Source organism: Acomys minous (assembly GCF_964271855.1).
Source record: "Acomys minous genome assembly, chromosome: 3".
NCBI classification, from domain to species: domain Eukaryota; kingdom Metazoa; phylum Chordata; class Mammalia; order Rodentia; family Muridae; genus Acomys; species Acomys minous.
The window spans coordinates 27,617,261-27,641,221 of record NC_140485.1 but is presented as its reverse complement, the minus strand read 5'-3'; the positions used below and the strand labels follow the sequence as shown (position 1 = coordinate 27,641,221).

The following is a 23,961-nucleotide window of genomic DNA, read 5'->3' as shown; positions in this document are numbered from 1 at the left end:
GTCATTAATGTATTCACAACTCAACAGAAACAAATTGGCCAATCACTTAAGGGATAGCTGAGTTTGATGGCTGTATATTATAAGGTACACCACAATCCCAATATTCTTTAATGTGTTTACATCGCTACTTGTGGTGGTTTGAATGAGACTGCTCCATACAGGCTCATGAATTTGAACACTTGGTCACCAGGTGGTGGTGCTGTTTGGGAAAGCTTAGAAGCTTAGAAGCTTTCCCAAACAGATGGGGCGCGTGGGGTGAGGGGTGCCCTAGGCCTCTAAAAGCCTCTCCCTATTTGCAGGTTGCTGTCTGCTTTGTGCTTACAGCCACCACACCAGGATGGCCTACCTCTGGAACCAGAAACCCCAATAAACCCGTCCTTAAGCTGCCTTGGTTGTGTGTGGTATTTCTTCACTGCAGAAGAAAACTAATCCACTGTATTGGGAAATGCAGCTCAGCTCTAACAAGGGCTAACAACTCCTAGGCCTGAAGAGGCTAAGGAACAATTCCTAAAACCTTAAGTAAGCACTGTGCGTGTTGACTTACGTCCGCAGCCATAGCCTTGGCACAATGCACAATGCCAGCCTGAAGACTGGCAGAGGAAGGGCCACAGCTACTGCGGCTCACTCCCAGCTCTCCCTCCCCACAACACACATTTCCTCCTTATAATTACTCCTAACCTGTGCAATTCAAACAGAAAACTGAAGAGAGCTGACAGATGCTGCCTTTAGCTCTAAGCTGCGTGGGGGCTCGGAACAGTGATGGCTGACAGCAGAAAGGTAGAATAAGATCTGGAACAAACATTATCCATTATGCCAGGAACAAAATTAAGGTATTAAATGTCTGGTTTGTTAGCACTTATACAGCTAAATAAATAGAAAACGTTAGCAAAAAAAGTGTTCAAAAGCACAATTTTCAAGTTGTACTTTTTCTCATTGTTAAAGTTCTATGTTCAAACTAAAGGTACAAGTCATTAAGGAAGTGTTCATTTTTAGACTTTACACCCAAAGCAACAGGTCAACATTGTATTCCTGATCTATATTCAATCTTGTATTCTTACCAAGGATCTGTATGAAACTTTTTCCAAAATATAATCTAGGTCACAAGACCCAGGCTTGAGAAATTATTTACTTAGGCTAAAAGTTGTTGTGACTCAATAAACGGCTAAGACTTGAAATTGGTAGAAATTCAATAAACTGGAGCTATGTTGCTGAGGCTCCTAGAATGTATAACGTATGACACTTATTTTTTCAAGACAGGGTTTCTCTCTGTGGCCCTGGCCTCCAACTCACAGAGATCCACCAGCCTCTGCTTCCCCCAGTGCTTGGATCAAAGACATGCACCACCATGCCCGGCTGACACTCTTCCCACTGTTTTACTTTTGTAACTTCTCACTGTTGGTATTTATCGTTTTCATGTTCTACACTCAACAGTGTGTTAAGGAAGAAAGGTGTGTATGTTGGGGGGATGGGGTGGCAATATATACAACCAAATTCATTCTTAGGTCCTGAATATATATTGGCCAGTCTTTACTGACCTCAACTTAAGGGAGAAAGATCTAATGCCACTGTGTGGGGGTTGAAATAAGTACCGAAGGAAAAGCAGTTCCCTCCACCTCCAATAAGCAGGAGCTGCCGCTCTTCAGGAAGGAGGGTACTGCTGTGGTTGTGCAACATTAGTGGCCAAGGCACGGATGCTGTGTCAATTTGATACTCAGCGCTCAACCCTGTAGCCAAATTGATAACAGTCACTCCAGGCACTGAGGAGGAATGAATCCAGACCCCTCCAACCAGAAGCAGCTTTCCATTAAACACATGAGCGGTGTGAGAGTATCTTGGGGTAATGGGGGGCTGGACATCTATTGATTCCCAGAGGAATCCAGAGGGCACTGGTCTGAGAAAGAGGACAGAGCTCAGTGGTTCCTCAGCAGCCCCAAGACCTCCAGTGACAAGCGCTCCGCCTTGCCAACTGCAGGCGCCATGCGTATGCCGGCCTTCCGGTGCCGCCCCTTCCACCGGGATTCTGACCCAAGCCATTGTCTCTACATGTAGGAAATGACAGTCGCTTAGCACAGGTTCCGACACACTGCGGCCACCATACACAAATAAGTATCTCTGATTCTGATAACAGACTTCTGTTGTTGAATGCCGCCAACGTGACAACATGGGGTCTTCTTCTAAGGCAGCCTTTGTTACTGTTACATTTTGGCCCTCGGGGCAATTGTCTTCACTTTTGTATAAATCTAGTTGGAGGGCCCCAGAGGCTGGATTTACTGGGGACAGTCTTCCTCCAAGAACCAGAACCCGAGTATCTGAAAGCCTTGTCATGGTGTGATAAAGGCGTCCATCCCACTGGGCTTCAGTCCCCAGGGTACTTATTTGGCTACCTTTCCACTCAGAGTCACAGCATCTCGCGAGCAAGTGAAACCTGCTCACTCGGCAGTGTCGTCCCTCTTGCTCTCCAAAGCCTCCAGCACTGAAAATGACGCCAGGGCTCAGGAGGACAGAGGCGTGGCCATATCTCTTCAGGCTTGAGTGCTGGTGGTGGTCACTAGTGACTACTCTGGCAGAAAGAAACCCCGAAGGCGAAGCAGGATCTATCTGAAAAGAAGCCTCCGAGGGCGGAAACACCGGGGTTTTGGACAGAGTATCTCCCCTACACGCTGCCAGGATGAAATAGTGGGCACACTTCAGATGCCACTCCTCAAATTCATCAAAGGGCTCAAGCGTCTCGACCCGCTGGCGTTCATTTGCGGGGAGAAGGCGGCGATAGAACTCGTTCAGGTCCAGGGCGCTGCAGGCAGCCCAGCCAGCTTGAAGGAAGCGCAGTCGCTGGGCATCCGCGTCGGGAAAAAGTTCCAGGCCATGCAGGGGTGAGTGCAACCGCCGAAAGTGCTGCAGCATGATTTGCCCAAAGGCGTCTCGCGGCTTCATCTGCTCATAGATTACGAAAAGGGCGTCGGGGAAACGCTGGGCGGCCCAGGCGATGAGCGCCGCGGCACTGGCGGGTTCCAGGTAGGTCAGCACCGCCTCGGCCAGGAGCAACGTAGGCGAGGTGAAGTCCAGGCCCGCGCCGCCCAGGGCCTCGCCCAATCGCGGGAGCTCCCGCAGGTCGGCGCCCAAGATGCGGTAGTCCGAGCTCGCGAAGCACAGAGCTGACGCCGAGTCCCCGATCTCGAAAGGGCCGGTCAGCGCGCACAGCTCCGGGGTCTCCCCGATCCTCTCCGCCTTGAGCCGAGACACGTCCGGGAAGTCCACCTCCCAGACGGCAGCCCGGGCCAGGAGGCCCGCAGCTTTCAGGCGAAAATAAAGCGAGTCGGAGCCAGCGCCCAGGGACAGGATCTGCGCCCTGGTCCGGGCCGGGAGCGCGGCGGTGAGCTGGAGGAAGGCGCGCACGCAGTGACGCACGGCGCGCGTGCGTACGTAATAGCCGCGGTGGATGAGCGGCGTGCGCCGCACGGGCCCTGGGGCCAGCAGCGCCGCGAAGTCGTCGCGTACGTATCCGTGTGCGGCTAGCGATCGCTTGCTCAGGGCGCTGCTGTCGTTTGTGCCCTGGACCGTTCCCGCCCGGCGCTCGCGGCTTCGCCGGCCCATGACCAGAAGGCGCTCCGCAGTACTCCACAGGAACACTCACCAGGCTCCAGCTCAGGCGCTTCCGGGTGCGGCTGTGCGTCACTTCCGAGTAGAGCGCTTAAAAACCGCGAGAGACTTGATCTCTCTCCCCCCGCCTCCCCCCTCCCCCTCAATTATGTTTTCCCGCGAACACGCCTTCTGCTTTGGTGACCCCTAGCGTGTCCGGAGCTCAAGTTACCGCCTTTCCACCCGAGGGGAAAACTTGTGTAGGTCCTCGTGTTTGAGAACATTTTTAGGTGAGTCGGGGGCTGACGACTTGACTCCCTCCAGAGGAAACCGGCACCGCGGATTTTTAGCAATCATGAATAGATTGTACCTTGCACGAAAGTAACAAGTTTTTTTTTTTCCCTTGATTCAAAGTTCTCGTTGCGAGGTAGAACTCATTTAAATCTTAAATTAGGCAATATGGAAAGTGAAGAAAGAGACCTATACAGAAAATTACTGATAATTTAACTCACCGCCCCCGTACATTGCTATTGATTCTCACGTATTCTAAGTTCTGTGCTAGATCTACAGTGAGTAAAGTATTCAACCCGTCTTCAGCTATAAAACACCACTCTCCTCCACTTACAGAATTCTGTGATTCTTATGTGGTGTTGCGCATGCCCGCTGAAAATAGTAATAGGAAGGATGTGATTATTCCCTGGCATGGTTAGTTCCCCCTCCCCCACTAAGGAAGCAACCCAGGTTGGAGTTTTTGACAAAGTTTCTACATTGAGTGCCTAAGAGATATCAGTAATAAAGCGCTTCCAGAGACAGGTAGAAACTTTATCGTTTGTTAATTTGGTGTCTGGCATAATTGGGAAAGGAAATTAGGGTGACTTTAAGAGCATGTGATACCCTAACAGCTGAGAGCAAGAGTTTGGAGTCTGGCTGGTTCAAGAAAAGGGTTCTATGGAGGTTTGGTTATTGAAGAATGTTTTTGTGCTCAGGAGCTCATTAGCAATCGTAGAAGAGCAGTTTTTGTGGCACAGTGACTCAGTGAGTGCAAAATAATGTTAACAGAGCAGTGGCACATGCCTGTAATCCCAGCCTGGGTAAGGAAGGTGCTGGTACACCATGAATGTGAAATAAAAAGTTTTTTTGTCAAAGCAAATATGTACTACGTCAGCAAGTTAGCCTGACATTACCCAGTAGATAAGAAGTTAAAGGAACAAACAGATAGGTAAGATCTTGGTTTATACCTCTTAGGAAATTTTTAAAAAACCCTTTTAAAAAATATTCTTTACTAGTCAATTTCCTCATTGCAGATTCATCTACCTTTAAATTAATGGGCGTGGGGGGGGAATGAAAAGGAAATATCATGATATAAGCAGTGGTGTTTGTATGTTAGATCTGAAAATATTTACATTTGTTAATATAGGTGAAATTGACCCTAAAGCTACCCACAGAGCAAGTCTGGTTAAACTATGTATAAGTAAGGCAATCTGAAGAAAGTCCAGCACCTCAGAAATTCTGGTAAGGTGTGTTGTCCAGACCAAGAGTAAAGTGAAGAGAAGTCTTTGCCTCCTACTACAGTGATGGAGGCAGAAGGACAGCAGGGGCCTCGCAAGACAGACTTTTACATGCAGTTGCCGAAAGTGGTAAGAATTAACTACAGATTTCTTGTTACTGCATAATGACTTTTGTATTGTTTTCCACAAAACAAAAGTAAATTTATGGGTGGGAACTGTAGGCGGAGTGGACGCTGGCTGACTTCTTACTGAGTGTGTCCTCTTGTCAAGGAGCTTCATGCCCACCTGAATGGCTCCATTAGCTCCAGGACCATGAAGAAATTAATAGCCAAGAAGCCACATCTTAAAGTGCATCACCACATGACCATGATTGACAAGGGAAAGAAAAGGACTTTAGAAGAGTGAGTTTGGGGAGGTTGTGGGAATACTTTGTCAGTATTTTGAGATTATAATATTTAAGAATCAGATTTTAATACTAAAATAGGGTAGACATCTGGCATGGAAAAAATATAACGTAACATACAGCATTTTTCTAATTGTCAGGCAACTGACAGTATTTTTAATTATTTATATTGCTTGTTGAATTATATTATATTGAGTTGTTCCTTAGATTTGAACCCAAAGGCATATTGATTTTTCCCTATTTGCTGTTACTGGCAGGACTAGAAAATGGGAATTATTATTTTATACTTTACAATATAAACAAATAATCTTATTTTTGGCTACTCAGTTGTCTTTCTAGATCAGTGTAATTTTTGAAATAATGTATCCTGTAGTTCTTTGTAAATCTAAATATATGCTTACTACTAACCACAAATTTACTAACTCCATTTAGGGAGTTTTCTTGAGTGACAAGTTTTGTTGAGTAAATGTATTAAAACATTTTTCTTCTTTTGTAGATGTTTCCAGATGTTCCAAATTATTCACCAGCTGACTACTAACCCTGAGGATATTCTAATGGTGAGGCATGGTGTGTGAATTCTCAGTGCAGTGTGCATTTCACGTTACATAAGACCTTTTGCTTTCATCAAGGCTCTGATAAAATTATTTTCTTTATTTCCCTCAGTTTCTTTTTCTTTTTGTTTTCTTTTTTTGTTGTTGTTTTGCTTTCTTTTTCCTATTAATTTTTATCTTTTTTTTTTCATGACAACTCTTTTAAAAATCAATATAAGACATTGGCCTAACAGCTAATGTAAAGTCTGTTATTATTTTTAAAAAATGAGGAAGGGTCTAGGAGGCAGAGGGAGGCAGATCTCTGTGAGTTTGAGGCCAGCGTGGTTTACAAAACAAGTTCAGGACAGACAAGGCTACACAGAGAAACTCTGTCTCAAAAAACAAACAAAAAGAAGAAGAAGAAGAAAAAGAAGAAGAAGAAGAAGAAGAAGGGAGTAGAAGGTCAAAGTGAGGAAAGAGCAAGATCATAAGGAAAGATGTGGTACATGTCTATAATCCAGCACTCAGGATCACAAATTTAAGGTCAGCCTATACTGCATAGCAAGACTGGCACATCTTCCCTCTGCTTCTTCTTCTTCCTGTCTCTCTGTCTGTCTGTCTCTCAAAAAATTAATTTTTGAACTAGTTTTCCTCTTTGGAACAAGCATGTTAATTTTATTGATATCCTTTTAAAGAAGAATTAACTTTAATAATTTGGTACAACAGAAGTTGATTGTGTATTCCCAATGTCTCAGGCACTATATCAAATATTTGGGGGCTGTAAAGAGACACAGATGCAGCCCCCGGTTCTGGAGGCTTTATGGTGAGGTTGGAGAGGTAGACCTGTCGGTAGATGGATTCGTGTAATGCGGTAAGCTCTTTGTCGGAGACAGGTACAGGGAGTCCTAAGCTTCTAAAAGGATACAATCTCATTATCTGCTCAGCAGATGCCAGGGAACACTATCTACCATAAGAGCTCAAGTTTACTTTATTAATGGATATTACAGAGCAAATAATGAAATTGTAGGCTCCAAGAGCTTACTTAATACACCATGCGTAGAGTAATGCTATGCTCACCTGCTTCATTAGGTTTTAGGCTGAAAGTTGGGGAAAAGCTCTTAGATGAGATATAAAGATTCTATGCTATGCTGCTGACCTGAGCATCTACAGGTAATGACCGCAAAGTAGCCATACATTCCATAAACATGTATGAGAGTAAGAGGTCATTTTTATAGAAGTGAGATTGTGGGGAATCCTGGTTGGGTTTTATTTTATTTTATTTTATTTTATTGTCAGCTTGAGACAAAACTCAACATACCTGGAAAGAGGGAATCTTCAATGATAATGCCTCCATAAGATTGGTCTGTAGGCAAGTCTACTGGGCATGTTTTGATTGGCAAGGCCTAGCCCTCTGTGGACAGTGTACCCCTGCTGAGCAAATCATGAGAAGCCAGTAGGCAGCAGGCTTACCATGGCTTCCGCCCTGACTTCTCTCAGTGATGGAGTGTGACATGAGAGTTGTAAGCTTAAATAAACCCTTGTTTCCCTGAGTTGCTTTTAGTCAGAGTGTTTTATCCCAGCAATAGAAACTCTAAGACATGGGTTCATATAAACTCTGGTCGAAGGGACATATGTATGTATAATGGGAAAGAGTCAGGACTGGAGTGTGTATAAAAAATAAGATGTTCTAGAGAAGCCATGCATGGTGGCCTACACCTTTAGTCCTAGCATTTGAGGGGCAGAGGAGGAGGGTCTCTGAGTTCCAAGCCAGTCTGGTCTACAAAGGGAGTTTCAGGATAGCTAAGGCCATTACACAGAGAAACCCTGTCTTGAAAAACAAAAAAACAAAAAATGCATTTTGGGGCCAGGAAGTCTTGGTGCACACCTTTAATCCCAACATTTGGGAAGCAGAGGCAGGCAGATCTCTTGAGTTTGAGGCCAGCCTGGTCTATAGACTGAGTGAATCTCAAGGACAGCCAGGGCTATGTAGAGAAGCTCCATCTTGAAAAACAAACAAACAAAATTTTCCTTCTTGGCGAAAAGGCGGGCGCAGACATTGTATTGCTGTGAATTCACTAAGTGCCGCCCTGTTAGGTGTTGTCTGCAGAATTAGCCGTCACGTGCTCGTTGGTTAGCACTGAGCTTGCAGTTTTACACACAAATACCGTCGAAAAAGACGAGTGGTGTAACAACTGAGGGCTGACGGTGACGGACTTGTGGGGCCCTCATTCTGACGGTGACGGACTTGTGGGGCCCTCATTCTGACGGTGACGGACTTGTGGGGCCCTCATTCTGACGGTGACGGACTTGTGGGGTCCTCATTCTGACGGTGACGGACTTGTGGGGTCCTCATTCTGACGGTGACGGACTTGTGGGGCCCTCATTCTGATGGTGACGGACTTGTGGGGCCCTCATTCTGACGGTGACGGACTTGTGGGGCCCTCATTCTGGTCTTTTCCCCATCGAAATGTGATATCTCTAGGACTGGTGTCAGGAAAGGAGAATTTGTACTGTATTAGAAAGTTCTACTTTAGTTATCAAAGACTCTTTGCCTAAGGGGAATTTTCCCAAACACTTCAGAGAAAGTTAGCCCTGCTAGAATTTGGTGAAAAATACAAGGCATTCCTAAGTAACTTGTATAAGAACCTTAAGCTAGGACCTTTAAGCCAACACACAAGTAATGCCTAACTGTCATGCTAGCAGCTGTTTACGTCTGTCTGTACATTTCCCAGCACCGTACAAACATCGCATGGCTCAGTGGCACTGCCTCACTTTTCTGTTTTATCTGCTATTATAAACACTGCGAAGTCAAGGAATGGTTTAAAGAAGGGAAGAGAAGCCAGGCATGCTACTAGGCAGGCAGAGGATGGAGAATCGGGTGAGTTCAAGGCCCACTTAGACTACCTGAGACCCGGTCTCAAAAAAAAAAAAAAAGAAAAAGCATGGCTGATAGGCAGACTTTTTTCACAAGGGAATGTGGTTGCTGAACTGACATAGTCTGCATTAGGGGTGGACGAAGCAGGCACTCCCTCGGCCTGGGAGATTTGCTGTATGCTTTACCAGTCAGATGTAGCAAATGGAATGAGGCTATAGCACTCGGCCTTTTCACTGGGCACCTTCCTCTAGCATTTTCAACATTGTGTTCATTGCCTTTGTTATTAGGTCACAAAAGATGTCATTAAGGAATTTGCAGATGATGGTGTCAAGTACCTGGAGCTCAGGAGCACACCCAGAGGGGAAAATGCTACTGGTAAAATTTAATTACTTCTCAGTGACTATACTGTCTGTTCTGTTGCCATTTGTGCTGGTCACACAAGGCCTATATTTGTTTCCATTACTCAATAGCATAAAATCCTACTGTATATGTTAGTGATACTTAAAATGGCTTTTAAAAAATATACATGGTACTGAGTTTCAAGTCCAGGACCTCCTACTGTGTAGGCGAGTGATATACTACTGAGCCACAGTGATGTCCTTATTCATAAGTTATTCTTAAATCAAAGTAGAAAACCCACTTGGGCACTCTTTGATAAAGAAGAGGAAATATCCTCCTCTTTAATTTTAGTCTTCCTTGTTTAGGGTTTTTTGTTTGTTTGTTTGTTTTCTTCAAGAAAAGGACACAGCTTATGGGGAAATGGCCGAGTTGGTAAAGTACTTGATTTACAACCATGAGGATCTGAAATCAAGACCCAGAACCCATGTGAAAAGGCTGGGCACAGTGCGCTTGCCATCTCAGCACTAGGGGGTGAGGACAGGCCAGTTCCTGGGGCTGGATGGCCAGCAGTCTTCAGGTTAAGCTCTGTGCTAGAGTCTGTGTCAAAAAACAAGGCGAATGGCACCTAAGAGGAATAGCTATGGTTGTCCTCAGGCCTCCACACAGATTTCATAGACACAGACACACACACACACACACACACACAAACATACACACACAAACATACACACAAAGGACATCACCTTTGCATTGTCTCCAGCAAAGGCTGTTCTAGTTCCCGCATTTGTGAAATGGTGTCACTGAGTAACAGTCATAGTGCTGCACGTCTGTAACACTCTGAAGGCAAAAGAGAGAGAACAGCAAGTTTCTGCTGACCGTTGGCTACATAGCCAGAATCTCGGGGCTGGGAGCCTGTTGATTTATTTTTTCATCAGGAGCTATTATATATTGTCACTGAGTCCCTCTTGACCTGAAGAGACCTAGGTTATCTTACACCATAATATATATAGCCAATTAAAAACTAAAATTTGAAACTATTAAATGTTGAAATGAAAAAAGGAGATTCTTATCTTACAGTTGTAAGCTGTAGAATCAGTTTCTAGTTATACAATGTGGCATGCGCATGCCCATGTGTGGTAACACACACATACGTACAAGCACAAATAAACAAACCTAAGGAGAAATATTTGCAGTCAGATGTGATGATATATAACTTTAATCCCAGTGCTAAGAAGGCAGACGCAGGCAGATCTCTGTGAGTTCAAGGCCAGCCTGGTCTACATAGGGAGTTCCAGACCAGCCAAAGCAATATAGTGAAACCCTATCTCAAAAAAGGAAAATGTTCTGCTTGCAAAGATATTTCCAGGTGGATTTACCCAATGCAGTGTAAATTGCTGAACATATAAAGCTAGTGGTGTTTTTTCTGCTAAACATATGCATGTGTGCATAATAGTAAGTAAGGTGTAGTTACCAATCAGAAGTGGGATTGTGGCTGCTGCTTTTTATTCTTTGTAATGCTCTGTTATACTGAAAGTTTTCCATCAAAACCAAACATTTATGACAAGTAAAAACCAATTTGAGAGGCTGTTCTGGAATAGTCTTGCAGCTACCCCAGGGGAAGACTTAAGCCCTGAGACTTGGAATGGCATCTCTGAGGCCCTGGACATGAGGCGCGGTATGAGCAGGGTTGGTGGGAAGAAACTTGCGATTTCCTGCTAAGTGAGAAAATCTATTTATTTGTTTTGTTTTTTTAAAATAGTCTTTGTAGACCAGGTTGGTCTAAAACTTCTAAAAACTACCTCAGCCCCACATCTCCAGATGCCAAGATTAAAGTAGCACCACATGACTGGCCCTTAATTACTTTTCTTTTCTTTTTCTTTCTTTCTTTTTTTGGGGGGGGTGGGGGTTTCTGAAACAGAGTTTCTCTGTGTCTTGACCTTACTCTGTAGACCAGGTTGGCCTCAAACTCACAGCAATCCACCTGCCTCTGCCTCCTTGAGTGCTGGGATTACAGGCATGTGCCACCATGTCCAGTTTAACTACTTATTTTTTAAGTTAAAAAATTATTAATATTGTGTGAAGAACATGCCGTAGCACACATGTGGAGATCAAAGGACAAAGATTAATTTTCAAGTGGCCTTGTATTGCCTGTTATTTGGTCTTTTTTTTTCTATTTTCTGTCTTTTATTACTTCTGTGTTTGCTTATGAACATTTTTATAAAGCACTTATTCTTTTTTTTAAGATTTATTTATTTATTATTATGTATACAGTGTTCTGTGTGCATGTACACTCGCAGGCCAGAAGAGGGCATCATGTTGTATTACAGATGGCTGTGAGCCACCATGTGGTTGCTGGGAATTGAACTCAGGACCTTTGGAAGAGCAGGCAGTGCTCTTAACCACTGAGCCATCTCTCCAGCCTGCACTTATTATTCTTAAAGTTTATTTTTTCTTCCCTTTTTAGCTCTGTCTTTTCAATTTTATTGAAATACAGTTATCATTTGTAGAAGTGTAGTATTAAGTAGGGGCTTTTTCTGTGCTTGTTTAGCTCCCAAATAAGGATACGGAGACTTACTACATTAGTTAATAAGCTTTAAGCACACAGCTTGGCAGGTGTTGATCTCTTCTAACCCAAATATACTAGCCTGGCTGTTTCCCAGCCATGTGCCCCAGGCTGCTTGCTGTCTTAATTTTGCAGTGGCTGCTCCTATTCTGTCCTGGGGCAAATTCCTCATGGCATTCTCTTGTTCTCTCTCCCTCTCTCTCTCTCTCTCCCTCTCTCTCCAACCACCCCCCTTGTTTGTTCCTCACTGACACCCTCCGACTGGGATCAGAAGTCCTGCCTCCTCTCTTCTCTGCCCAGCTATAGGCTGCCCAGCTCTTTGTTAACCAATCAGAAATGATGGAGAACAGTTTCTATACAACATTGAGACAGGAGATGCTTCACAGAAATGGCAGCACACACATCTGTGTGTACAGCAACCAGATCTCTGGGCACAGGAGTCAGCATCTGAATACACAATACACAAGACGACCATCCCCCAACAGTTATTAACCGAAATGGCCTTTTGATAGCACATAATGGTAGGGTAGAAAGCTGGAAGAGATAGAAGCTGGAGGATCATGAGTTCGAGGCCAGCCTGGGCTACATCTTTTAGGGACAGGAACATGACTCAGCGGTAGAGCATTAGTTTAGTCAACATGACATCTTAGATTCAGTCTCCAGGTCCACAGACAGACAAAGAATGCTGTACTAAAATGTTCCCTCTTGGGGCCAGAGAAATTGCTCAGCACATAAGAGCCCTTCTACCCTTGCAGAGGTCCAGTTGGGTTCTTAGCACCCATATCAGGTGGCTCACAAGAACCTGTAACTCCACTCCAGGAGATAAGACACCCTTTTCTGGCCTCTGTGGGCACTCATATACATCTGTGCATGTGCACACACCACACACACACACACACACACACACACACACACACACTTTTTTTGGTTGTGAGCCTAGCTTTTAATGCCTGAGCCACCTCTCCAGCCCATGATAAAATATTTTCTAAAAAGTTTTCCTAACGGTCATATAACCAGGCCCTAGCATATCACAGAGTGCTGTTCATTCCGTGATGCTGTGTGAAGCAGGAAATAGGCAATAATGACTTTACATGTGATCCTCTGCGCTCTTCCCAGGAATGACTAAGAAGACCTACATGGAGTCTGTACTTGAAGGCATAAAGCAGTGCAAACAAGAAAACGTAGATATTGATGTTAGGTAAGTAGACGCTGCATTAGTAAGTTACCCTTTAAACTACAGGATGTGATGTTTCACTGTTTTATGAAAGTGGTAGAGTTTCTTAAAATCAATCTGTTAGCTGGGCATGGTGGTGCACGCCTTTAATCACAGCACTTGGGAGGCAGAGGCAGGCGGATCTCTGTGAGTTCGAGGCCAGCCTGGTTTACAAAGTGAGTCTAGGACAGCCAGGGCTACACAGAGAAACCCTGTCTCGAAAAAAGAACTCGGTTGTTTAAAATGAGAACACAATTCTGAATTTAGTCATCTGGCACTAAAATTCTAGTATTTTTGCTCAAGTGGAGCTTGGTGTGGATTTTATAGCTACCCACATAATCCCCCATGATCTGGCTGATTTTCTTCAATCATCGTTTAAGCCAATCGGATTTGCTTATTCCATACTAGCCTGTTTTCTCACACCAGGCTGAGACTGTCCATCTCGGCGCCTTACACTTACTGGTATTTCCCCTTCCCCCATGTCCTTGCACAGCTACCTTCCCATTGTTCAGATCTCATTTTGGCTGTTATTTCCTCACAGAGGCCATCTTGGCCAGTCCATCCAACATGCTTCTTGCCCCCAAACTCCCTCTTCACCATGTTCCCCTGGAGCATTAATTTGTACTGTCATGAAATATACGCACCCTTTGCCTGGAGTATAAGTTCAGAAGCTAAAGACCTTGTAGATTCACCACTACATCACCAGTACTTTGAGCAAAGCAAGCCTTTTGTTTCTGTTTTTGTCTTTTGAGACAGAGAGTCAAATAGCCTAGACTGACCTGGAACTTGTTATATAGACAGGTTGACCTTGAGCTCCTGTCTCCTGCCTTTACCTCCCAAGTGCTGGGATTACTGAACATGCCATGATGCCTGACTTCACAGCCTATTTATTCTTGCCAAAAAAACTAAATCTGTTCTAATTAAGCTTCTAGACTAGGTCCAATGATCACTTTATAGAAAATACAAGAGCTTAGAGAGGCAGAGGCAGGTGGATTGCTGTGAGTTCGAGGCCAGCCTGGTCTACAAAGCAAGTCCAGGACAGCCAGGGCTACACAGAGAAACCCTGTCTCAGAAAACAAAAACAAAACCAGAATCCCATGAGAATCATTGTAGGACGAGCAACCTTATTTTTTTAAACAAGTAAGTTGAAAGAAAAGAGGTAGGATGGAAAGGAGAACGAGAGAGAAGTGAGTAGGAAGAGGTTAAAAGAGGCTTAAGGGAGTGGGGAGATGGCTTAGTTGGTAAGAACTTGCCTAGCAAATGTGAGGATATAAGTTCAAATCCCCTAGAAGCCCCATGTTCTAAGAAAAGCTGATGTCCATGCTGTAATCTTAAAATGATGAGACAGGCAGATCCTTACAGGTTCACAGGCCAGCTAGCTTGGCCTACAGGAGGAAGTCCCAGCCAGGGAGACACTCTGTTCCAGAGAAAAGGTGGGAGGTGCTTGAGGGCCCACATCCAATTGTCCTCTGACCTTTACACGCTCAACAAGCACATCCCAGCTGGATTTGCATTCCTGCAAATGAACACACACACACACACACACACACACACACACACACACACACGTACGTATGCACACATGCACAAAAAATACATTTTTAAAAGAGAAAGATAAGAGATACAGTGACTAACAAAAAGTACAGACTTCATTTAGATCCTAAAACTAAAACAACAACAACAAAATAAATTAATAAATAAAACCCCCAAAGATGTGAACAAAATAGTGAGATTATTGGAAAATTGAATAGTCTAGATACTGATACTACTTAGGCATTCATGTCTTGTTCTGTGTAGCAAAGTACAATGTTCTGCTTGGACTCACTACTTTTTATAGTAAGCTATATTCCAGGAAGCCAGCCACTCTCTGACAACATTCAGAATTGTTTTTTTATATGCATTATAATTTTCCAAACGTGGATTTTTGGTTGTAGTTTTTGTTCGTTTGTTTTTGTTTTAGATGGGGTCTAGATATGGTCTAATGTGGCTCAGGCTGGCCTCAACTCTGCCCATTCTCTGGTATTTTGTGGTTCTGAGTTGCTGTTAATCTTCTGGTGCCTTTGTACCAAGTAATCTCAGTGGACCAGCTGAGCGTATAAGGAAATGGCATATGATTAAAGGTAGCCTTTTCTGGGATTAGTTGGTTTTAAATTTGTGGAGGTTTTTGGTTTGTTTTGGCTTTTCTGAGACAGGTTTCATGCCTCCTAGGCTGGCCTTGAACTTGCATTGTAGTCGAGGACAATCTTTCTGCCTCCACCTTCCAGGTACTTTGATTATAGGCACACACACACACACACCCATGCCTGGCTTCAATTGGGATTTTCTTGATCATAGTATCTTTCTTCCAGGTTAGTATCAACTGTGCTTTTTCCTATATTAAAGGTATTTGATGGCAATTGACAGAAGAGGTGGCCCGATAGTAGCCAAGGAGACTGTTGAACTTGCTAAGGAGTTCTTCCTCTCAACTGAGGATACAGTGCTTGGCCTTGACCTCAGTGGAGACCCTACTGTAAGTTACTATGTTATCTCCTAATGGTGAGTCAGTTGGTGGGGTGAAGGTTAGTTTGGAGCATCATGCGTTAGGGTCTAGCACACACCAAATGAAGCCCTGTCCTGCCCTAGATCACCAGAATATATAACAGAGGCTTTCTTAAGGGTTCTTGGAAAAACATACCATACAGGTATTAGTGGATATGACCACTTTCTCCGTTCTTCTAGAGACAGTATACAACTAGTCTTTGTGTGCAGAGGTTAATTCCATTATGTATGATGGATAGATAAGGATGTTGGAGTGTAATTATATCATGACTCCCCCACCCCCCACCAGAAAGAATGGCTACATGAGCTTCCTAAGGGAAAGACCAAACAAAAGTCTTGGAGCCAAATAATTCTTTGTTAGGGTCTGTCTTCTGGTTTTGTCTGTTTTTGTGATTTTGTGGGTGGTGTTGTTTTTAATCATGAACGCTTCCTAAATCAAGTGAGTTCTCCATAATACTAAGCATCTGTGTCTTTCAGAAATAAAAACTTTGGCCTGTCATACCCAACTTGCTTATTGGCCTTAGCTCACTGGTTCTGGACTTAAGAGTCAAGGTCAGGGACACTCTTCTCATGGTGTCTTCCCTAAAGTGCTCGCACATTATAGGCTGTCGTAAGCAACAGGTTCAAATGAAAACAGTCTGTCATCGTTTTATTCCTTTATTGGGGCACAGCACCAGATCCCTCAATCTGTTCAGTATTCTCAAGCACCCTTATTTTATCTTCAAGATAGGACAAGCAACAGACTTCTTGGAACCTCTTTTAGAAGCTAAAAAAGCAGGACTGAAGTTGGCATTGCATCTCGCAGAGGTAAATAATGTTATAGAGTGGAGAGGGCAGATTGTAATTTAAATAATAAAGCTGTTTGCAAGTAACTAGAAATAAGCCTTGGGGAAACATTTTTTTTTTCTTTTGAAACAGGGTCTCATGTAACCGAGACTGGCCTGGAACTCACTATGTAGCTGAGGATGACCTTGAACTTCTGATTCTTCTGTCCTCACCTCCCAAGTGTTAGGGGTTGCAGGCATGTGTCACCATGCTGTTTAGAAGATATTTTTAAAGGGGGAGTTATACGTTTTTGTAAATGTTAATTAAAACATTAAGGCATGAGTTGCTTTAATGTTACCGTTTTTAGGTTTTTATGTCCCATTATACTGTGAGCCGTTATCTCTGGTCTGTGCTTAGGATCAGAACCCACTAGGTATCTTAGTTTCTTATTTGCTGCATCGCATATAAAATAGTTCACTTAAAAATGTTCTAGCCATGTGTGCAGTGCTGACGCACGCCTTTAATGCCAGCATCTGCGAGGCAGAGGCAGGTGGAGCTTTGAGTTTGACGTCAGCCTGATCTGCAGAGTTCCAGGACAGCCAAGGCTACAGAGAAATCCTATCTTGAATTCCCAGCCCCCCAGAAAAGATTTTAAAAAGTTCTGGTCATTTGCCTTCTAGTCTATCTTGGAGAAAATGGGCATAGCTAGACATTGCCCGATAGTGGTATGTCCATAGGTAGCCCTGTCAATATAACATGTGAGCACACTGAGGGAGGTATGTGGCCTTGGAGTCTGACGATCCCATCCCAGATTATGAACAGTGTTTTAAAAATACTTCGTTTTTTGACTATAAGTCTCACATACCTGAAGAAATTTCAAGTATAAGGAATTATAGCACCAAAGGAAAAAGATGTAAAATCCTCCCATGAGATGATACTAAATTTAGTGTGTGTACTTTTCTATTTTTTTCCTAATACCTGTGAACACTGTACATAAATATATACATATAGAATTAAGGGGGCTTATTTTGTTTGTGGAAGTTTGGGTTTTTTAGCTTTTATTTCTTTGTGTTCTTATTTCATAAGACTATTTTTTAGACCATAAAGGATTGACAGAGCTGAGAAGGTTTGAGAAGGGTTAAGTAATTATATTTTCTAAAAATGTTTGCATTCACTACCCAGAGGGCAGAATAAAATACCTCAGTGACTGGCAGAGGCCGTTGACCCCTTCTTCTCACTTTTCTGAAGATTCCAAATAGGAAAAAGGAAACACAAATGCTGCTGGATCTACTCCCTGACAGGATCGGGCATGGAACATTCCTCAACTCCTCTGAGGAAGAGTCCCTGGGTCAGGTGGACTTTGTGAGGCAACACCAGATACCTCTTGGTAAGACCTAGAATTTCATGTTGCTCAGACAACCCTTTATCTCTTCTTCTTCTTCTTCTTCTTCTTCTTCTTCCAGGTCCTAGATTGCAAGATTTATGTGGGAAAGTACTGTTGTAAAGTTCAGATGTTTACAAAGTAAGGCACATGGTGTGTGTGCTTCCTGGGTCTCAGTTCTCATTTAAGTCCTCCCCGACCCGTGTGTGTGTGTGTATCCGTCCGTGTGTCCATATTACTTCCTGACTGCTACAATCCCTAGTGCTAGGAACAGTCTTTTGTTGTTTTGTTGTTGTCATCATTTTTTGTTTGTTTAAGAAATAAAGGTTGGCTGGAGAGATGGCTCAGTATTTTTAACCAGAGGGACAGAATTCTGTTGCCAACACCTATATCAGGGACTCGCAACCACTGTAACCCCAGCTCCAAGGGATCTGATGCCCTCTTCTGGACGCCTTAAGTTCCTACACTCACATGTATACACTCACAGAAAAAAATAATTAATTATTTTTATTTTATGTGATTGATTTTTTGCCTGTATGTATGTATGTGTGAGGGTGTCAAGTCCCTGGAACAGGAGTTACAGACAGTTGTGAGCTGCCATGTTGTTGCTGGGAACTGAACTCAGGACCTCTGGAAGAACAGTCAGTGCTCTTAACCTCTGAGCCATCTCTCCAGCCCCATATGCAGGAAACTTTTTAAAAGTGAAAAATAAAGGTCATTTAGAATTTTCAAATTAACACATGGGTCCAGTGAGATGGCTCACAGGTAGACATGTGTCCTGCCAACCCTGATGACCTGAGTTCTGTTTGGTGACTCATAGGGTCCTCTGACTTACCCCCCCCATATGAAAAATATAAAATTAATGTTAGGGAAATATATAGCATTTACTTAACAATTAAGAATTATAAGCCGGGCGTGGTGGCGCACGCCTTTAATCCCAGAACTCGGGAAGCAGAGGCAGGCAGATCGCTGTGAGTTCGAGGCCAGCCTGGTCTACAAAGTGAGTCCAGGACAGTCAAGGCTACACAGAGAAACCCTGTCTCGAAAAACCAAAAAAAAAAAAAAAAAAAGAATTATAGCTAAGGGGCTGGAGAGATGGCTCAGAGGTTAAGAGCACTGCCTGCTCTTCCAAAGATCCTGAGTTCAATTCCCAGCAACCACATGGTGGCTCACAACCACCTATAATGAGATCTGGTGCCCTCTTCTGGACTGCAGGCTTATATACAGGCAAAACATTGTATACTAAATAAATAAATATTGTTTAAAAAAAAAAAAAAGAACTACAGCCAGGCATGGTGGTGCAGGCCTATAATCCTACCATGTGGGAGGCTAAAGCAGGAGGATTATTAGTTTGAGATTATTCTAGATTACTCATGGAAATCTGTCTCAAAAATAAGGGAAGCTGGGGCTGGCTCAGCAGTTAAGAACATGGGTGGTCTACCAGAGGACCTGGGTTCAATTCCCAGAACCCACACAGGAGCTCACACTCTGTAATTTAAGTTCTAAGGCATCCTCCTCAGGCAACAGGCACACAAGTTACACAAAGACATATACACAGGCAAAATATCTGACATACAAAATAAAACTTAAAAACATGTTAAATTAGGGAAATGTAACTTATTTTACATACTGACCACTGCACACTTGATTGTGAATATTTGTTGCAGTCATTCACTACACTTGCTGAGACCAGAGCAATAAACAAAGCAGTTTCTTCATAAGAAACTCATCAGAAGACAGCAAATACATCTCAATAAAAACAGTTTGGGGCCAGGCATGCTAGCACGCCTTTAATCCCAGCACTGCAAAGGCAGGTGGATCTCCTTCAGTTCAGGGTCAGCCTGGTCTACATAGGAGACCTTATCTTAACACAAAAAACCAACACCAACAACAGTGGATATGAAGACCGATTCTATTCCAGGCCTGTAATCTTTCTGTCCATCTTTAAAGCAAGGGAAGCAAATACTATGAAGAAAACATTAACTCCCTGCCTGGCATAGCAGCTGCCACAACTATACCACATAACCTCTGTCCAAGCGCCTGATCTGGTGCACACTGTGTGTGTGTTCGCATGTAGTGCTTGGAAGCAAATGCAGGGTCTTGCATGTGCAGGGTAGGCCTATTTGGCTAAGGTACACCCCCAACTCAGAACTGTAACTTCACATTACATATAATGAGGAGTACATGTTGTAGAAGAGTGAAACTGCCTCAATCAGCCGTTGGGAGTTTCCTTATGATTCTGCCTGGTGAATGATTCACTTACTTGCATTTAATAGGATTTTCCCCCTTCTTCTAGAACTTTGTTTGACCTCAAACATCAAAAGCCAGACAGTTCCTTCTTATGACCAGCATCACTTTGGATTCTGGTACAGCATCGCTCATCCTTCTGTGATCTGTGTAAGAAGTATTCTATTTCTTCTCCTCTAAGTTACTACATTGAATTAAGTCCTGTTTATTTATTTTGCTGACTGAAGAAAATGTCCCTGTAGTGGAGCTAGAGGGGAAGGGGACAAGATGCTGCAGAGGGCTCAGGTGATTCCCATTTGTCTCTGAGAAACAACAGGGCAGTATTTGGGGAAGCTTTAAGAAAAATGCTGATGCTCAGTACCCATCCCACAGGACTCTGCTTTATTTGATCTTGGATGAGTCCTGGGGTATGCTCTAAAAGTTCTTTATGTGTTTTTAGTATGCAGCAGGACTGAATCACTCTGGTTGGTTTGTTTTAAGTATAAACACGTTTGTTACAGGTGTGAATTTATTAGTGCCTGTTTAGAAAATAGATTTTTTTTTTTTTTAAGAAAATAGATTCTTATAGAGGGACTTTCAGACCCACCTGCAGGATGAATAATGAATGACACAGAGGCTTTTAACATTTTAAAGCTTAGGCAGTTTAGCTGGGCAGGTTCCCAGACAGCTTTCTAGCTTAACCCGACTAATTCTGGCACTGTGTCCCGCCATGTGGCCAGCTCTACCTCTCTGCTCCTGTTCCTGTCCTTTTGCTCACCTGTGTTCTGCTGGTGAATCAATCTCTCTTTCTTTCTGTCTCTCTTTGTCTCTCTCTGTGTCTCTCTGTCTCTGTCTGTCTCTCTCTCTCCGCAACCCCCCTCCTGGAAGTTCCACCCTCTACTTCCTTTCCAACTATTGGCCATCAGATCTTTATTACATCCAATATGCAAGGATGTAATGTTTACAAAATATGAGAGCAGTTATGGGCCATAGAAATGACATCAAGATCCACAAGTAAGCTAGCACTTAGCCTCGGCTGGTTTCACGTTGAACAATCAAATATCCAGACACACCTTCACACAAAATGCCCCAACAATTCTGAACAAAAAAAGGGTAATTTTTACAAAGCACTTTTTGTTTATTTTGAACTGTTCTTGTTTACATTGGCAGACAGATGATAAAGGTGTCTTTGCAACATACCTTTCTCAAGAATATCAGATGGCAGCAGAAACATTTAATTTGACCCCATCTCAGGTGTGGGATCTGTCTTACGAATCCATCAACTACATCTTCGCATCTGACAACACCAGAGCGGAACTGAGAAGGAGGTGGAATCACCTGAAGCCCCAAGTGTTCCACTTTTAAGCTGTGATGAGGCTAACTACGTTTGATTATACATTGTAACCGCGATCTTCCTGCTGCTTCCCACCCAGGGAACTGTCCACTGCTGCCCTTGAAGCTCAGTAGCCCAATGTATGTGGGGTCTTAAGTCCACACCTTCATGTGGAAAGTGCTCAATAACATCTCACACAAAGACCCCTGAGGTCTTGCATGGCTTTACCTCCATGCTGCTTGCTGGAGGGTTGTTAACTAATCCCTTATCCCACTAGTGACTTTCTTTCTTCACTTAGCACTCCTTCCCCATGAGTAACCATAAAACTTCCGAGAAGCTCTTTTGTCTTCAGGGAAACCTCTGTGTTTTCTTTCTTTCTTCTTTTTTTTTCTTTTGGTTTTTCGAGACAGGGTTTCTATGTGTAGCCTTGGCTGTCCTGGACATGCTTTGTAGACCAGGCTGGCCTCGGAATTCAGTGATCCGCCTGCCTCTGCCTCCCAAGTGCTGGGATTAAAGGTGTGCGCCACCATGCCCAGCTTTACCTCTATGTTTTCTTAGGTTTAATCAGATTCCTTCCACTTCCTTTGATCCTTTCAAGTAATATTTCTCAAGATTATTGTGTCAGGTCACACTGCATACCCAAACCATTTGTATGAATGCCTAGCAGTCAGGTGACTCTGTAGTAACAGAGCTAGAATCTGGCTTTGCCGTCCTCATAATGTCTTAGAAATAACTGAAATAATAAAAATACTTGAGTGTAATTAAAGGAAAGAAGTGCTGGCTCAGAGTGAGAGAGACACCTGGCTGGAACTTCCAGCCTAATCAGCTTCTATTAGGCTTCCTTTGTAGAAACTCCTAGTGAAAGACCCCTGAAGGGAGACCCTCACTCAAGCCTCGGGATGGCTTGGCGGAGCTCCGGGTCGACACGTATCTCACGCAGGAGACAGAGGAGTCGACCCAGAAGCCCAGGGGCTTGGGGGGTGGGGGAGGGGGGAGCGGGATGTTTTGGCAGCCACACATGATTGGTTGTTTCAAACATTTGAACATTAGCATATATTGCCTAGGCAGATCTGGGGTAAGGTCAGACTTAGTCACACGGAACCGTCCTTGGTTCCTGTTTTCCTCAGAACCCGAGGGTAGATGTTTATCTAAGCTAACAACACATCTGGTTAAACTCAAACCTGGAACTTTGTGTGCGGGCCTCAAGGGGGATTAAACAAACACCATAAGATTGGATGAGGGGTCTTGGCTCATTTAGAGAGCTAATTAAAAATTCTCTCACTAGGACCTCCATGGTGCTAGAACTCACTTAAAAGTAAACACATTTTCCTCCTGAACCCCAGTTTCTGAAATAACTGCAGCTTAAATGTATTTACAAAAGTCTAGGCCAATATAGCCAGGCATGCTCCCTGGCTTGCTCATGACTAACATCCTGTTTATTCTATTCTAAGTTCAACGTAGCTAGTTACCTCTGCAGTTTTATACATCCATCTTCTTCAGTCTCGGGTGAATCTCCTCCCCTCCCCACCCCCGGAACTCCCACCTCCTTATTTCCTGCCTCAGCTTTTTATTGGTAGGTGATGCTTCCATACAGACACAAGAGATTCCTTCTATAGGTAGCATTGTGGCTTCTAGGGTTCTCCTATGACCCCATGCTTACATAAACACACATATACCACGTCCACTTTAGCCAAAGACAAGGGACAACTAAGCTTGGCTCTGAATGGCAAGAAAGACTTTAACAGATAACAAATGTCCTGGTTAGCTTTTTTCAATTTGACACAAGCTAAGAGTCATTTGGGAAGAGGGACCCTCAACTGAGAAAATGCTCCCACCGGATTGCCTCATCAGTCCTTGATCAGTTAGTGGGTCCTTCCCACCGAGAGTGATGCCACCCTCAGCAGGTGGTTCTGAAATAAGAAAGGAAATTGAGCCAGCCACGAAGAGCCAGCCACGAGGAGGCAGCCATGAGGAGCCAGCCACAGGAGCCAGCCACGAGGAGGCAGCCACGAGGAGCCAGCCACAGGAGCCAGCCACGAGGAGCCAGCCACGAGGAGCCAGCCACAGGAGCCAGCCACGAGGAGCCAGCCACGAGGAGCCAGCCACGAGGAGCCAGCCACAGGAGCCAGCCATGAGGAGCCAGCCACGAGGAGCCAGCCAGTAGCCAGCACTCCTCCATTTGCTTCAGCTTCAGTTTCTGCCTCAACTTCCCAGGATGATGGACTAATGTTGTAAGAGACAATAAACTTTCTTCCTCGAGCTGCTTTTGGTTATGGTGTTTTATCACAGCACTAAAAACACTAAGACAATAAGGTATGTTTGAATTGCTCTCCTTAGAATCCATGTTTTCCCTAATCTCAGAGAAGCAGCCTGGTGACACCCTTAATAATTAAGGTTGAGATTACTGTGTCTTTCTCTTAGGGTGCACGATAGAGGAAAGTACTTAAACTTTCAAAATTCTTAGATATGTGTTTTACAACCTTATATTTCTAACTACCTCCACTTATGCAGATAAAAATAAATCCGTTAAATGCAATCTTTTCTCTTTACTGTGCTAGAGAATGGAATACAGGGCCTTACCCATGCTAGGCAAGCACTCTACTGAGCTACATCTTCACCTTCAATGTAGGCATTTACAGCCTTTAGAAGAGTTAGAGAATAAAAACTGACACAAAATTAGTACGTATAATAATTCAATGAGAAAGTAGGGA

General features: G+C 43.8%; 2 protein-coding genes across 3 annotated transcripts; one reads left to right on the top strand and one right to left on the bottom strand.

Annotated features, from left to right (window-relative positions):
- Positions 1-1,257: 1,257 nt before the first annotated feature.
- Positions 1,258-3,591, bottom strand: LCMT2 (leucine carboxyl methyltransferase 2; the record flags this gene model as incomplete). The annotated part of the gene is made up of 1 exon (XM_084774302.1): positions 1,258-3,591. One exon carries the CDS (start codon positions 3,589-3,591, stop codon positions 1,537-1,539), a length of 2,055 nt encoding a protein of 684 aa, XP_084630428.1. The 3' UTR covers positions 1,258-1,536.
- MAPDA (N6-Methyl-AMP deaminase) lies at positions 3,566-22,024 on the top strand. 2 transcript variants are annotated; one of them, XM_084774330.1, is made up of 11 exons: positions 3,566-3,656; positions 4,994-5,213; positions 5,355-5,485; positions 5,984-6,044; positions 9,180-9,267; positions 12,911-12,992; positions 15,390-15,516; positions 16,272-16,352; positions 17,559-17,697; positions 19,988-20,088; positions 21,088-22,024. In XM_084774330.1, exons 2-11 carry the CDS (start codon positions 5,151-5,153, stop codon positions 21,280-21,282), a joined length of 1,068 nt encoding a protein of 355 aa, XP_084630456.1. In that variant the 5' UTR covers positions 3,566-3,656; positions 4,994-5,150; the 3' UTR covers positions 21,283-22,024. The 2 variants fall into 2 exon arrangements, with proteins under 2 accessions (XP_084630456.1, XP_084630455.1); XM_084774329.1 differs by lacking the exon at positions 3,566-3,656 and adding an exon at positions 3,685-3,866.
- The last annotated feature ends 1,937 nt before the right edge of the window (positions 22,025-23,961 follow it).